General features: G+C 40.3%; 3 protein-coding genes across 5 annotated transcripts in view; 2 read left to right on the top strand and 1 right to left on the bottom strand.

Moving 5' to 3' along the window:
- The window catches only part of fgl1b (fibrinogen like 1B), a 106,995-nt gene that overhangs the window by 8,980 nt on the left and 80,457 nt on the right, over positions 1-17,558 (top strand). The gene's annotated exons all lie outside the window — the stretch shown is intronic.
- Positions 1-17,558, bottom strand: part of tpte (transmembrane phosphatase with tensin homology) — a 76,264-nt gene that overhangs the window by 3,697 nt on the left and 55,009 nt on the right. For both annotated transcript variants that reach the window (XM_067985882.1, XM_067985883.1), the window contains 4 exons: positions 11,674-11,735; positions 11,402-11,482; positions 9,796-9,901; positions 3,076-3,173 (listed from right to left, as the gene is read on the bottom strand). In XM_067985882.1, coding sequence (XP_067841983.1) covers positions 3,076-3,173; positions 9,796-9,901; positions 11,402-11,482; positions 11,674-11,735 — 347 coding nt within the window. The remainder of the gene's footprint in view (positions 1-3,075; positions 3,174-9,795; positions 9,902-11,401; positions 11,483-11,673; positions 11,736-17,558) is intronic.
- Positions 1-17,558, top strand: part of slc25a15a (solute carrier family 25 member 15a) — an 88,099-nt gene that overhangs the window by 29,371 nt on the left and 41,170 nt on the right. The window lies entirely within an intron of this gene.

The raw sequence follows: 17,558 nt of genomic DNA, 5'->3' as shown, positions 1-17,558 counted from the left end.
TTCTCCAGGGTTTCAATGCATCCTCCCCCTGTGTGAACAAATGCTTCTCTCTCCTGCTTCATTGTGCCCTAATCCCAGCCTCAGGAAAATATCCTTACAATTATTTTGATACTTTAACAAAATCACTTTGGACTCAATATGATCCCACAGCTTGGATCCCAGGAGTGAATGAACTGTCCCCAAAATCTTCATTTAAATTAATTATCCTAATCTGCAACATTTTTTATTTATTCATCAGATAATTTTCCCTTTTACTCTTAATTTTAGGGTAAATTCCATTTCCTCTCTACTGTTGTATACCAACTGCATCTAGCCTTTTACTAATACTACCCTCATCAGACTACGATGTGCTCACGTGTAGGTCAAGACTAGTATTTCTTCCAGTTTTTCCTCACATCCTTGAAGCAAAGCACCTGGCCTCTACTTAGCACCTGCACACAGCAAGGAGCCTCATTAGTACCACGAGATGTTATCTCATCAGTTTTTAATGTTACAGATGAAAAGGTCACCCAGTAGTAAATTTGTCTACATTTCAACAGTGATTACACTTCAAAATTGGCTATAAAGTCCTTTGGGACATCCCAAGGTCGTGAAGGGCGCTATAAAAATGTAGGTTATTTCTTTCGCATTATCGGCGATTGATCACACGATTCAAATTCATAAATTCTATACACCATTTTATATAAATTTGTAATGTGACCTAGGCACTGGAATATCCCAGGTGGAATCTTTGGCTGCAGTGATTGTCAATAGTCCCTTTTTCTTTGCTTAAGGAGGCAAAGCACAATATACACTTCTGGGGAGCATGGTACAGGCAAAGCATAATACAATGCTCCCAAAGAGATGCATATGTATCTTGAATGACAAGTTTAAGTTGGTCCTATTAACAGCACTGTTTAAAAAGGGATTGTTTCAGGTAATGAGGCAGATACATATGCAAACTGCCTAGGACCTGAATCCAAGGCGTATTGTTTGGACAGGTTCAGTGCTGGTTAAAATCATTTACCCTTTTTGCCACTGCAGGAAGTAATTCAAAAAAAAGCTATCAGTATTGATTAATTGAAGGATACTTCATCTTCCCTTATGGTGACTTGGACATCAAGACTGACGGTCCAGGTTCTTCAGTTTCTTATTTTGCTGTGCCACTAAGAATTTGGGGCTTATGGAGGTTCTTTTCTCAAAGACTCATGTTCAAAAGTTATTGAGAGAACAAAGATATCAGAACTTTTATTGTTTTGAAGCAATGATGTTAAGTACTTGTGTTTGTCATGTTCATCTGATGTTTGTTACATTCATCTGCTGATTCATTCTCTTAATAAACACTATTAGGCCATATAGCTCAGGCTGAAAACTCTGATGTTTTACATCAATTTGGAAATATTGGTGGGGGAGGAGGTTATGGTGGGTAGAATGAAGTATTTCTGGTGCAAACTCAAAACAATAGGTTGTGTGTAACAATCTCAACTCAAGCTTACAGTCAGGTTTCAGTTCATCTAACATCTACCATCTAGCCAACAATGTGGACAAATGCCCAGGTATGTCCTATCCACAAAAAGCAGAACAAACTACCCTGTCAGCCTTCTTCCAATCATCAAATTAATCGAAGGAGTCATCAACAATGCCATCATGCGACAACTACTTGCTTGCTGATTAGGAACATAGAAGCAGGAGTAGGCCATTCAGCCCCTTACCTGCAGTTTTAAGTTCCACCAGAACCACTTAGCTCCATACTTTGTCACATCCTTGATCCAGACATGGGCACGAGATGAATGCCAGAGAAGAGGAGAGTGTAGCTACCCTGGATATCAAGAGCCCTAGCAAAACTGAGGTTAATGGGGTTCAAAGGAAAAACCCTCCAGTGGTTGGAGTTGTACCTGACACACAGGAAGATAGTGGTGATCAGAGGCTAAATTACCATAGCCCCACAGCATCACTGCAGGAGTTCTTCAGGGGAGCGTTCTCAGCCCAACCATCTTCAGCTGCTTAATCAATGACCATCCCTCCATTATAAGGCCTGGATTGTGGGTTATTCTCTGAATATTTTACAGTGTTCAGTTTTATTTACAACTCCAATAATGAAGTGCCAGGTAATGATCATCCCCCATAAGAAAAGTCCCAACCAACTTTCATGATCTTCAGTGGCACCAGCATTGCTGAGTCACCCACCATCAACAGCCTGGGGTCGCCATTTACCAGAAGCTTAATTGGACCAGCCACATCAATACCAATGGCCACAACAGTAGAGCAGAGGCTGGATAGTGTGAGACAAGTGGCTTACCATCTGACCTCTCAAAGCATTTACAAGGCTCAAGTCAGGAGTGTGGTGTAATATTTACCAGTCGCCTAGATGGGTGCAGCTGCAACAATCAAAGCACAATTCAGGACAAAGCAGCTTGCTTGATCAGAACTGGATTTAATGTCCATTCCCTCCACCACCAGCACACTGGCTGCAGTATGTACCGCAGCAACTCATCAAGCTTATGTCAATAGCACCTACCTTCCCCATGACCTCTACCACGAAGCACAAGAGCAGCCCTATTGGAACTCCAAGTTGCTCTCAAGTCACACACTATCCTGTCCTGGACATATGCCACCATTCCAAGATTAGGACTTAGTAATAACGAAGGAATTCCCTACCCAAGATGGAGCACCAGGACTTCAGCGATTCAAAAAGGCAGCCCACCACCATCGTCTCAAGATGTGGATGAAGCTGGAAGAGTCAGTTTTACCCATCCCAAGTTGCCCTTAGAACAAAAAAAGTTTGGGCTTGACAATGGAAGCTAACTCCATGTTGAATACAAGACGTATTGGGAAGAAGTCCAAATTGTAACACCGTAATTTTCCCAATTTACACTGGTTGTCAAGTTTAGTATATTAGGTCAAATTTATGAACACAAATGCAAGACAAACATTTATAGCAAAGTTATAAACTAATGAGTGTTTTAATTCAACTTGAACTTTTCCTCTGGCCAGAAACAAGATAAAACATTTTAGTATAATAAATGTGCTATTTGGAATGCAATAAATATTGTTAACATGCTTTCCTGATCTTTTGCTAGTTATTGTATGCTTTACCTTACAGTTTTCTTGTGTTGCACAAACACACTGAAATACAAGCACCTTCTTCACAATAATTTCAACTTTCAGGTCACTGCCATTGTTTCTACCAACTCCTGGATGGAACAAAGACAACAGATTTTTATTAATTTGTAAGAATCCATATACAAATGCCAATTCTTTCAGGTCTGATAATTCTCATGATGAAAACAGTCATGGAATTCTAATCATGCATAATTAGATTAAATTTGAGATTATTTGTGCTACTGGTTTATAACAATCTTATAGCTAACTGCAGGGGGGGAAAAAAGAATCTCAGAACATTAAAGCTAGGAGGCCCAATTAACTCTAAAAAAGAGTATTCAGCATCCAAAACATACAAAAATCCAAGCATGCTCAATCTGTGCAAATTTGATAATCATGAAAATTTGAAAAACAGGAATTGCAGCAACAGTTGACAATGGAAGCTAACTCCATGTTGAATACAAGACGTATTGGGAAGAAGTCCAAATTGTAACTCCCAAGCACCATAACTACCAAAAGGCTAATTAACAAAATGAAGTCGCTTGTGAATTTGTAGATCAAAAAATGAAGGAATATTAAAAAGACCATTTAGCCACCTGGCACAATGCATTAGAATACACCATTTCAAGATACCAAGCCTGGCATTCTTAATCCACTTTTCTTTATGCAGCAAGTCCTGTACCAGTACAAAATGCTAAATCCTTCCATTCTAAATGGGTTTCTGGCATTTGATATCTTACTATATTTGCTACACTTCCATTCTCTACTTGAAGTGCCCAATATTCCCACTCTTATGGAATATTAAAACTTAATATTTCATTGCAATATTTCGGTTTAACATCTCATCTGAAAGACGTTACTAAACAGAGGCCCTGTCTACCCTCTCAGGTGGACGTAAAAGATCTCATGGCACTATTTCGAAGAAGAGCAGGGGAGTTCTCCTTGGTATTGCAGCCAATATTTATTTGTCAACCAACATCGCTAAAAAAGATTATCTAGTCATTATCACATTGCTGTTAGTGGAAACCTGCTGTGCATACATTGGCTGCCCCGTTTCCTACATTACAACAGTGACTACGTTGCAAAAGTGATTTGATTGAAGTTTTCAAGATATTAAGAGGAACCGATAGGGTAGAGAGAGAGAAAAACTATTTCCACTGGTTGGGGAGTCTAGGACTAGGGGACATAGCCTAAAAATTAGAGCCAGGACTTTCAGGAGCGAAGTTAGGAAACTTCTACATGCAAAGGGTGGTAGAAGATTGGAACTCTTCCGCAAACGGCAGTTGATGCTAGCTCAACTGTTTATTTTAAATCTGAGATTGATAATACCTTTTGGTTAACAAAAATCTAAGGGAAATGGGGCTAAGGTGGGAATATGGAGTTAGGTCACAGATCAGCCATGATCTCATGGAATGGCAGAACAGGCTCAAGGCTAAATGGCCAACACCTGTTCCTATATTCCTAAAAGTACTTCATTCCCGACGGTGTGAAAGGCACTATATAAACACAAGTCTTTCTTTATTAGAATCCTTTGAATTTCAAAATATTTAGATTTTAAATGCTTCAAATGATGCATACAAGCCAGCAAAATAATCTACGTAATTACCGGATCTGCTGCCTTTTACCCACTATTGCAGAACTAACCAACCAGAAAAGGGAACTAGCAAATTTTTTAAAAATTCTTCAGATAACACCTGTCACTCTGTTTCAAAGCACTTCATAACCAATGAATTACTTTTTGAACTTTAGGTCACTGTAGCCAATTTACACACAGCAAGATCCAACAAACAAACAGCAAATGAGATAAATGACAAGTTAATCAATTTTGATGGCATTGGTTAAGGGATGAATGTTGGAAAGGACAGAGAATTCCTTTTCTTAAAAAAAAGTGCACTATAAAATCTTATGTCCACTTGAATGGAAAGACGAGGTCTCAGTTTAACATCACACCCAGAAGACAAAACATCACTCCCTCAGCGCTACATTGAAGCTTCAGCATAGATAATGTGTTCAAGACTTGGGCTGGAGCTTGAACTCACAACCTTTTGACTGAGGCAAGAATGACACCACTAAGCCAAGCATTCAATAATCAAGATGTACTTGCTACACAAGGAAAGGTGAAATAAACTCCATCCAATGGAGAGGGTGCAGAGAATGGCAACAGGGATGATCCTAAATGGGAAAAGGGGTGTGTAAAGAGGAAAGATGAGAGAAGCTTAAACTGTGGATTGTATCCTGTGCGGTATCAGAAGTCACAATTTTACATTAAGCACTTGCATTTATAATGTACCTCATGACATCTCCTAGGAGTGTCCCTAAGCACTTCACATACGACAAATTACTTTGAAAGTGCAGTCTGTTTTGTAGGTGAACGTGGCAGCCATTTTGGACTCAGTAAGGTCCTCTAAATATCAATTTGTTTTATATTAAAAGTTGTATGTTCACCAGTTACTGAGAGAACATCAAATGGTGCACTTAACATTAATTTGATGTCTCATCCAAAGGTCAGCATCTCCAACAAGGCAGTGCTCTCTCATGAGCTATAAGGAGGACTGGTGTGAACAATTACATAATTTTGTGTTTAGGGTTAAGGCATAGTTTTAGGGTAGCCCTATAGCTAATGTTCTCAATATTCCATAAGAGAATGGAACTAGGGCAGGTAAACTGGAAAAAAAATGTTGCCAAAGAAATAGACTAGAGGTTATAAATATAAAATAGTCACTAATAAATCCAATAGGGAATTCAGGAAAAATTTCTTTACCCAAGAGTGGTAAGAATGTGGAATGTGTTACCACAAGGAATAGTTGAGGCAAATAGCATAGATGCATTTAAGGGGATACTAGATAAGCATGAGGGAGAAAGGAATAGAAGGGTCTCCTGATAGGGTTAGATGAAGCAGGGAGGAAGGAGGCTCGTGTGGAGCATAAACCAGTTGGGCCAAATGGCCTGTTTCTGTGCTATAGTTTCAGTTTACTAAATTCTACCGTGTGTGATGTTACATAACTTTAAACATTAGATTTTTTAAAAAGTTTTTTTTATTTTTAAAAAAGGCAGAAATTAAATAATGGTCTGCACCTGGTTGATTAATTTGAGAATGTGACGGTAAACTAATTTAGAATCATAGAATCTTACAGCACAGAAGGCGGCTATTTGGCCTGTCGTGCCTGTGTCAGCTCTTTGAAAAAGCTGTCCAAATTAGTCCCATATGCAGCTTTTCCCCCCCTATAACCCTGCAAATTTGTCCTCAAATACATGTCCATTTGCCTTTTGAAAGTTCCTATGGAATCTGCTTCCACCATGCTTTCAGGTAGTGCATTCCAGATCTGAACCATCAGGGTGAAAAAAAATGTTCTCCTCATTTCCCCTCTAGTTCTTTTGCCAAGTATTTTAAATCTGTGACCTCTGGTTACTGACCCACTTGCCAGAAGAAACAGTTTCTGCCTACTTACTCCATCAAAACAACCTCATCATTTTGAACACCTCTATTAGAGTCTCCCCTTAACCTTCTCTGCTCTAAGAAGAACAATTCCAACTTCTCCAATCTCTCCACATAACTGAAGTCCTTCATCCTAGGTATCATCCAGGTAAACCTCCTCTGTACCCTCTCCAAGGCCTTAATATCCTTCATAAAGTGTGGCGCCCAGAATTATACACAATTCTCCAGCTGAGACCTAACCAGTGATTTGTAAAGACTTCCTTGTTTTTGCCCCTATTTACAAAGCCAAGTATCCCATACACTTTAACCACCTTATCAACTTGCCCTGCCACCTTCAAAAGATTTGTGAATATGCACCAAGTCCCTCTGTTCTTGCACCCCCCCCACCAAAATAGTACTATTTAGATTATACTGACTCCATGTTGTTCCTCCCAGCAGGAATCACTTCACACTTATCCACATTAAATTGCATCTGCCACGTGACTGCCCATTTCACCAGTTTGTCGATGTCCTCCTGAAGTCTGCTACTATCCTCCTCACTTTACTACATTGCCCAGTTTTGTATCATCCACGGACTTCAAAATTGTACTCCCTATACCCAAATCCAGGTCATTTATATACAAGTAAAGCAATGGACCCAATACCGATCCCTGGGCGACCCCACTGCATATTTCTCTCCAATCAGAATGGCATCCGTTCACCACTACTCTCTGCCTCCTATCCCTTGGCCAATTATGTACCCAAGTTACCACCGTACCTTTACTCCCACACGCTTCTATTTGCCAAATACGTATGTTCTGTTGTACTCTACCTCATCTCTCTATCAAGATCAGGTCAATCAGACATGATTTGCCTTTAACAAGTCAGTGCTGGCTGTCCCTTATTAACCTATGCTTCTCCAAGTGAGAATTAATTTTGTCCTTGACAATAGTCTCTAGTAGTTTTCCCACCACTGATGCTAGACTGACTGGCCTGTAGTTACCAAGTTTATCCCTCTCCCCTTTTTTTGAACAGGGGTGTAACATTTGCAATCCTCTGGCACCTTTCCCATATCCAAGGAGGATTGAAAGATTGTGGTCAGAGCATCTATCTCCACCCTTGCTTCCCTCAGCAACCTAGGATGCATCCCAACTGATGACTTGTTAAATGCATCTATGCTAGTCACCTCACCTGCTGCTTGTGGTAGAGAGTTCCACATTCTAACCTCTCTCTGGGTAAAGAAGTTTCTCCTGAATTTTTTATTGGATTTATTAATGACTATCTTATATCTATGGCCCCCAGTTCTGGTCTCTCCTGCAAGTGGAAATATCTTCTCTACATTTACCCTATCAAACCCTTTCATAATCTTAAAGACCTTCCCTTTTGAAATATGGGCTGTCTATTTCTATATTTTCAGTTTCTAGATGTTTTTCTATTACATCTTTGAGTAAGAATTCTATTATCTTTCCTACCACTGATGTTAAGCTAATTGATCTATAGTTCCCTTTTTAATTATAGGAATCACATTAGCTGTCCACCAATCCTCTGGCACTAATTCGCTTTTCCAGGTAATTTTTATATATTTTAATAGTGCCTCTGCTATCTCTTCCCTAACTTCTTTTAATATACGCAGATGCAATCCATCCAGACACAAAGTGTGATTGATAAACTAATTATCTTCCCCCCCACCCTTTTCTATCTTAAATATCTATCTTTTTGGTCTCTTCTTCTAATGTCATGCCCACCGTGTTAGTCTCCACAGTAAATACTGAAGCAAAGTAATTATTTAATATTTCTGCCCTTTCGCTTTTATTACCTGTGAGTTATAGTATGTATCCCTTGTGTGGAGCATAAACACCGGACATGTTGGGCCGAATGGCCTGTTTCTGTGCTGTACATTCTATGTAATTCTATTTCCTTTTTCAATTTCGCCCTGTACCTGACATGTCATAAACCTCCTTTTCCAGTTTTATTTTAACCTCTATTTCCTTTATCATCCAGGAAGTGCTAGATTTGGATGCCCCATCTTTCCTCGTGGGAATATGCTTAGTTAGTACCCGAACTATCTCTGCCTTAGAGATTGCTCATTTTGTGTTTTCCTGGCCAATCTTTGTTTCTAGTCCACCTGTGCTAGATCTCTTCTCCAATCACTGAAATTGGCTCTCTTCCAGTTGGGAATTTTTGATTTTTCTTTGTCTTTGTCCCTTTCTACTTTAAACTTAATTATATTATGATCACTGATGATCTCCCATTGAAACACACTCCACTTGCCCTACTTCATTCCCCAAAACTAGATCCGGCACGGTTTCCTTCCTCATTGGGCTAGAAACATCCTGAGTAAGAAAGTTCTTTTGTACATATTTTAGGAATTCTTCACCCTCTTGCCCTTCACACTGATTTCCCCCCCCCCCCACCCAAGACTATATTAGGGTAATTGAAATGCCCTACTATTACTGCTGTATTATTTTTACATTTCTTTGAAATTTGCCTACAGATTTGCTCCTCTATCTCCTTCTCACTATTTGGGGGTCTAAGGTAAACACCCAGCAATGTAACAGCTTCCTTGCTGTTCCTCAACTCTAACCAAATAGATTCAGTCTTTCAACCCTGTAGTATATCACCCTCTGTAGAAATATAATCTCCTTGATCAATACTGCCACCACCACCAACCCCCCTTTTCTTTTTTCCTTCCCTATCCCTCCTGAATACATTTAATATTTTTAATTGCATAAAGTATTATGAGAGGCTCTGGTTGAGACCTGTTGGGCCAAATGGCCTGTTTCTGTGCTGGACATTCTTTGTACATCAATATTCAAATGACAATGTAAAGGTGATAGATACCCAATTATTTTTTAACAACTTATTTTCAGATTAGGACGTCTCTGAGCTTCTACTGTGTTAAACTCGAATTTTGTACTGAGAGTTCTTTCCTATGGACGTGTTTAGACGACTGGAGAGTTGACAAGTGTCAGCTCAAGTTTTGAGTGGTTTACTTTTGCGTTCTCAAATTATTCACCGTCAACCAGGTACAGGTCATTGTTCCAGGTCTGCCTAAAAAAGTGCTCAGATATGATATTTAAAATTAAGTTCCATAACCTTACACACAACAGAATTTATATAGAATGGACATGGGATACCCTAAAATCATGCCTTAACTCTGACCACATAACGTTTAAGTAACAAAAGTGCATAGATTATTTACTCAAGTCCTGAACCCACAACTTCTGACTTAGAGGCAATTAACCAAGCCAAGTGAAAAGCTCTGCTAAACAAAAGTTTATGGGATAAAAGTAGCTCACCATGAATTGAATAGATTCTAATGCTTTTCATTTTCAGTTTCTTCTGTGGTGGGGGTTGCCGTTTGTACTCGTTTTTCATTACTTCATAATAGCCAACGTATCTACTCTGTAAGGTTAAAAAAACTTTAAAATGCCACTCAAGAGATGCATTATTTGTAACAACTTGCAGAATAGTACAATTCCCACCTATTTTGTAAAGAATATCAAATATTACTCAGTGTCCTATGCCCAACCATCTTCAGCTGCTTCATCAATGACCTTTCCTCCATCAGAAGGTCAGAAATGAGGATGTTCACTGATGATTGCACAGTGTTCAGTTCCATTCGCAACCCCTCAGATAATGAAGCAGTCCGAGCCCGCATGCAGCAAGACCTGGACAACATCCAGGCTTGGGCTCATAAGTGGCAAGTAACATTCGCGCCAGACAAGTGCCAGGCAATGACCATCTCCAACAAGAGAGTCCAACCACCTCCCCTTGACATTCAACGGCATTACCATCGCCAAATCCTCCACCATCAACATCCCGGGGGTCACCATTGACCAGAAACTTAACTGGACCAGCCATACAAATACTCTGGCTACAAGAGCAGGTCAGAGACCAGCCATACAAATACTCGTCTGCAACGAGTGACTCACCTCCTGACTCGCCAAAGCCTTTCCACCATCGACAAGGCACAAGTCAGGAGTGTGATGGAATATACTCCACTTGCCTGGATGAGTGCAGCTCCAACAACACAAGAAAGTTGACACCATCCAGGACAAAGCAGCCCATTTGATTGTCACTCCATCCACCACCCTAAACATTCACTCCCTTCAACACTGGCACACAGTGGCTGCAGTGTCTACCATCCACAGGATGCACTGCAGCAACTTGCCAAGGCTTCTTCGACAGCACCTCCCAAACCCGCGACCTCTACCACCTAGAAGGACAAGAGCAGCAGGTACATGGGAACACCACCACCTGCACGTTCCCCTCCAAGTCACACACCAGCCCGACTTGGAAATATATCACCGTTCCTTCATCGTCACTGGGTCAAAATCCTGGAACTCCCTTCCTATCAGCACCGTGGGAGAACCTTCACCACACTGACTGCAGCAGTTCAAGGCAGCGGCTCACCACCACCTTCTCAAGGGCAATTAGGGATGGGCAATAAATGCTGGCCTTGCCAGTGACGCCCACATCCCATGAACAAATTTTTTTTTTAAATTTCTGTAGCAAGCAGTTTTTTTTTTTAAAAAGGCCAAATTATAGTACTGTCCAAATGTATAGACACTACATTACAGCAACAATTAAAGCATTCCATAAGTCAGGGCTTCATGAATGTCAGTAACTTAATGTAGATTAATCTAAACTTGGTTATAAAAGCACCCTGAACATTCTTCAAAATTGATAATACATGGGAATATGGAGTTAGATGCAACCCCGGTATGGAAATTAACTTAATATAACTATCAGGAGAAAGGTTTTTTGCAGTGGTTAGTTTATTAAACTCAACTAATTGTAAAATTCAAGATATTCTACTGCATCAGGCATGGAGTGATACCCACTCCCTCCAAACAAAATAGTGACACGATAAAACACGCAAGTTTAGTCATTTAATATTACCTGGGAGGGAGTTTCCACTCCTTGAAATTTTGAGCTGACACTTGTGTCAGTTCTCCTTTCTCCAAAGTAATCTAAACTTTCCTATCAGAAAAAGGACAAAAATATTACAAGATTCCACTTATTTAATACAGTAAGCTCAGATATTAACCCCAAAAGAAGCTGTACTACATAAAATGTGATAGATCTCCAATTTTTACATTAATAGTCAATCTATTTAAATAAATTGATGTCTTAACTAAAGCTTCACATAAAACTCTGCAAAATTAGTTTACCTTTGCATTTTCAAATTGATCACTGTCAATCAACCAAGTACAGACCATCGTTCCAGTTCTGCCTAAAAAAAAGCTCAGATATAAAATTTTGTAAAAATCCAAGGTTTAAAAATAACCTTAGAGTAGAATTTAGAGAACAATGGATATGGGGATATCCTAATACTGTATGTTAACCACAACTACAAATAACGCCGCAGTTTCTCACACCAGTCATTTTTTATGACTTACGAAAGGGAGAATGCCAGTTAGAACCTCTAGAAAATGAGACAGCCCAACACACTTAAAACCTAGACAGTTAATGGATTAACTCAAGTTCCAAGACAGTCGTTAATCGACTGTCCTCTTCCTTTCCTTCCCCCCCACCCCCGACTTCTCAGTTCCTACAAGTTACAACTCTAAAAAGCCATGGGAGTATTATTAGTTTGTTTGGGCAAAAAACAAACCAACAGTCATTATAATGGTCAGGCAGCCATTAATGATCCAGATTCATGTTTTGTAATCATTGCAAGGTTATGGTCCAGAGCCAAAATATTTTTAAAAATCTAGACAAAAGATCCAATAGTCATTTACACATCAAAATTAAATTTCCACAGTGCTGTGTTTTACATTTTAAATTTCCAATGACTAACGAGGAACAGGAGAAATTTTGCATTCCCAGCAGAGATCTGTGCTCACAGCGACCCCGAATTTCAGGCAGGGCTGTGACAGTGTAAATCCAATTCTCCAATGCACGTTCGCTGCAAGTATGACTCCTTGCTGGGAATGCAGAATCTAACCCCATAATTTCCCTTTCCAATGAGTGGCCACCTTATTCAGACCCCGCTCTTTCAGCACAGTTAGCAACAGATGGAAAGAAATCAGTTTTTCTTGGGGGGGAATAAACTTAGATAGTATCGATACCCAGAAAACCAAGTTCATGCAGTCACGTCTTGAAAACACATGGCAGCTAATTGAGGTACTCAGTAATGTTACTTAAAATAGTCCTTTTTCTAGCTTTAATTACACAGTCCTCCACACCCACTTTTATTCCAAACTTTGTCACTGAAACGGCTCCTCTTCATTATGCCATTTCATGTTCTCTCATATTCCATTTCCCTAAAGTTCATTTTAGCTTTCAATAGCACTTGCAGCGTTAGTAAACCTTTTCAATTGGGTTTGAGAATTTTTTTAATATATCTTCCTATAAAAGATGTGATTTTTTATTCCTAGATCCTTTGACGTCTCAAAACAATCATGAACTCACAAATAGCTGCTTTTGCTGGCCACATATCAAGAAACCAATGATGTACAAGTGGCATCCAACAAAGTGCACTTGTTACTTCTACATAGAAATGAAGGGTTAAAATTGATGTCAGACATCAAACCAGCAGTAAGGCGGCTCTATGGAGCTTTCTAGGTCAATGATCCCATATCACAAGTCAGCGTTAGATGGTGATTACATAATGCAGAATGCAACTTGCCCAATTGCAACATAAAACAAACATTTCCTCCAAATTCTGACCTTCTTGAATAGATACTTCATTTTTAAAACACACTACAAAATGCCTACATAGAAAAAAAGTCAGGAGGTGGATGTTGGAGTGCTTATACATATAATCAACTTTGGATGCTATTATTCTTTAGTGTTTTACAAGCTGAGGTTTAAAAAGAGGAAAAACCAAAAGCATCAATAAAGGACAAGTTAATAAAAAATCCATCTAAAATTTGGTGAAACAATAACTCTTATGGTGTCCTCACTCTTTCATGTTCTCCAAAAGAGATATAGGAGTCCAAGTATACAGATCACGAAAATGTAGTCAGGTACAAAAAAAAAAATCATCAAAAAGGCTAATGGAATCTTTGCTTTTGTAACCAGAGGGCTAGAATATAAAGGGGAGGAAGTTTTGCTACAGCTATACAAAGCCCTGGTTAGACCACATCTGGAGTACTGTGTGCAGTTCTGCGCACCGCACCTTAGAAAGGACTTGGAAGGAGTGCAGCTCAAATTCACCATAATGTTATCGGGGCTCCAAGGTCTACATTATGAGGAGAGATTACATAAACTAGGCTTGTATTCTCTGGCATATAGAAGATTAAGGGGTGATTTGATTGTGGTGTTTAGGATCCTGAAAGGAATTGATAGGGTAAATAGGAGAAACTTTTTCCACTGGTAGGGGAGTCTAGGACAAGGACTTAAAATCAGAGCCAGGCCATTCAGGAGAGAAGTTAGGAAACACTTCTTCACACAAATACAGATCAGTCATGATCGCACTGAATGGCAGAACTGGCTCAAGGGGTTGGATGCCCTAACTGTTCCTCCCCCCCGAATTGTGTAATTAATTGTGTGACTATCTAGCCCATGTTTGGTTTCTTGTAACTAGTCTCTCTGCATGAATTCATTGTGTATTCCCTTGCCTTGTTAGTCCCTCCAAAGTGCGAGGTGATGCACTTTGGAGGGACTAACAAGGCAAGGGAATACACAATGAATGGGAGGACCCTAGGCAAGACAGAGGGTCAGAGGGATCTTGGTGTGCAAGTTCACAGATCCCTGAAGGCGGCGGAACAGGTAGATAAGGTGGTAAAGAAGGCATATGGGATACTTGCCTTTATTAGCCGAGGCATAGAATATAAGAGCAAGGAGGTTATGATGGAGCTGTATAAAACACTGGTTAGGCCACAGCTGGAGTACTGTGTGCAGTTCTGGTCGCCACACTACAGGAAGGATGTGATCGCTTTGGAGAGGGTGCAGAGGAGATTCACCAGGATGTTACCAGGGCTGGAGCGCTTCAGCTATGAAGAGAGACTGGGAAGATTGGGTTTGTTTTCCTTGGAGCAGAGGAGGCTAAGGGGGGACATGATTGACGTGTACAAAATTATGAGGGGCACAGATAGGATGGCTCCTAAGGAGCTTTTTCCCTTCGTTGAGGGTTCTATAACAAGGGGGCATAGATTCAAGGTAAAAGGCGGGAGGTTTAGAGGGGATTTGAGAAAGAACTTTTTCACCCAGAGGGTGGTTGGAGTCTGGAACTCACTGCCTGAAAGGGTTGTGGAGGCAGGAACCCTCAACATTCAAGAAGCATTTGGATGAGCACTTGAAATGCCATAGCATACAAGGCTACGGACCAAATGCTGGAATATGGGATTAGAGTAGACAGGGCTGATGGCCGGCGCGGACACGATGGGCCGAAGGGCCTCTATCCGTGCTGTATAACTCTATGACTCTATGACAAAAGGATGGTAGAAGTGTGGAACACTCCCACAAAAAGTAGTAGATGCTAGCTCAATCTGAGATTGATAGATTTTTGCTTAGCCAAGGGTATTAAGGAATATGGAGCCAAGGCAGGTGGATGAAGTTAGAATACAGATCAGTCATGATCGCACTGAATGGCAGAACTGGCTCAAGGGGTTGGATGCCCTAACTGTTCCTCCCCCCCGAATTGTGTAATTAATTGTGTGACTATCTAGCCCGTGTTTGGTTTCTTGTAACTAGTGTCTCTGCATGAATTCTTATGCTCTAAACTTACTTTTGGCTTTGATCCTCCAATAGTTAAATTAAGTTTAAGAATCCAATATCCATCAAAGGTCACTGAACGCTTGTGAACCAGAAGTTCAGTATCATACAACATTCAACTTTGGGGCTATTGATAAATCATTAATGTATAACAAACAAATATTTTACTTTACTACACACTGTTTAACTATGTGCTAATACTACCACTAGTGGCATTAGTTCTCCTTTTTGGAAATTTACCTCAATCCATGACAAGTTGGGTAGAAATGATCAAGTCAAGATTTTGATTACAAATGCCTGTTATTTGTTAAAACAACACTCCAGTTTTGAAATTTTCAAAAATTACTCAAATTCACAAAAAAAAGTGCTGAAAGTAGATGTTACTTGGTCTATTCAAATTTTGAAGAGGTCAAGGAAAGTTCTATAAAGTCCTACATCTAACACACATTTCTTATGTCACAAATTAGTTATGCCCTGTGTAATGCATAGAATTACTTTTAACCTGCAAGCTTTCTATACTTACTATTATTTACCTTTCAGGCCTCCCCAACACTATTGCCTCCCATCTCAGTTTCTTTAAGTGACACTGCAGGCAAGTTTTTTTTTTCCTTTTTCCAGCTTCAAACTAATCTATTTTACTTACTTTATTTTTCCATTCCACAGGCCTTGCTGTCCTTCCAGTTAAAGGACCTCGGGCAGTGTTACCCAAATCACCCTCCTATCTTTGCTATCTGATTTGACACCAGTTTGGATGGTCACCCCCCTGCTCCCACCCCAAGCTAATGTAGCTACTGACCCAAACACCAGTTAGGACTCAGGCCATAGGCCTTCCCCTACCATTCCAAGGCTATCCAACATCCTTTCTTCCATTTATCCATAAGCTTCTCATTGCAGTACTGCACTGAACTATCAGTCTAGATTATTTACTCAAATTTCTGGAGTGCGGTTTAAGCCCAAGACTTCTGACAGTGCACACAAGGGTTCTGTGTAACTGAGTTCCTACATTGTGGAGCGCACCTTGATTGGAAAAGGTCTCTAGTTAAAAGAAAATAGCATGATCCAGGGATCATGACACAGAACCCTTATTGCATGTGTTAACAGAAGGTCATAGGTTCAAACCCCACTTCAGAGACTTGCACACACAATCTAGACTGACATTTCCATGCAGTGTGGAGGGGGTGCTGCACGGTCAGGGGTCCCATCTTTTAGATGAGAAATTAAATTGAGGACCCATCTGATCTCTCAGGTGGAGATAAAACATCCTGTGGCACCATTCGAAAAGGAGCAGTGCTGTTTTTGGGACCTTGCAATGCATAAATTGACTGCTGTGTCTGCCTCCAATACAAAAGTGACAGCACTTCAAAAATACTTAATTGACTGTGAAGCACTTTGGGACATCCGGAGGACATGAAAGGCACCATATAAATTCAAGTCCTTTCCTTCTATGGTAATCTCAAGTGCGTTCTTCTTTACGAAAGGCAAACTGAAAAGCACTTCAGTGAGATGAGGCACAATTGTAAACCACTGAAATCCATCAGTTTCCTACCACTCCTCGTTCCCTGTAAAATAAAAAAATAAATGCAACTGTACAGACATTTCTGGGCAAAAAGCCCACTTTCAGTTAACTAAACCAGAGCTAAATGGCCCCATCTATTCTGCTGCAGGCTGCCTAGGTTGGGGGAAAAGAGGGAATTGTCCAGGGTGTGCTCACCTGGAAAATTTTGGATTTTCATATTAAGTGATTCATTCTCATTGTGCGCTTTTGTATTTCACAATTGATGGAGGTTTTTAAAATGTAAAAGGACAAACAAAATGGCATATGGACTTTCAACTGACCAAACCAGAGCATTTCCCCCAAAAGTTACCTCCCACATTCCCAGTTCAGAGACTATCCCCACCAAATCCAGCTCAGAGATGCTCTCTATCTACAATCCTCCCACTTCACATGAGCACTTGTCTATCTTCCCCTCTCCTCTCCAAATTCAATCTGGCTCTCTTCTCCCCCAATCCAGAACAAGTGGTATACTTTTTACACACCTCATTCAAGTTGGCACCCTTCTCAATCAATGCTGGCACTTTCCTTCCTTCCACACCCCAAAGCACTGCTCCCAGTTTCCTTCAATGCCATCGATTCCCCCACAATCTTAAGGAATATTGTTGCAAAAGAAAGGAAAGACAGAGTTGCATTTATATAGCGTCTTTCATGACCTCAGGACGTCCCAAAGCCCTTTACAGCCAATGAAGCACTTTTGAAGGGTTGTCAAATAGAAGACATTCTGGCTGCTGCAGACTGTAAACATGAATTTCTATCCACACCTCAGTTTGTAGTGGCCAGAATCACCTTAATTTGCAGCATCATGCAAGGAGTCCTAGAGGTTTGAGGGCCCCAGTCCAC

Source organism: Heptranchias perlo, chromosome 6 (genome assembly GCF_035084215.1).
Source record: "Heptranchias perlo isolate sHepPer1 chromosome 6, sHepPer1.hap1, whole genome shotgun sequence".
In the NCBI taxonomy this organism is placed as follows: domain Eukaryota; kingdom Metazoa; phylum Chordata; class Chondrichthyes; order Hexanchiformes; family Hexanchidae; genus Heptranchias; species Heptranchias perlo.
This window is presented reverse-complemented; position numbering and strand designations above follow the sequence as displayed.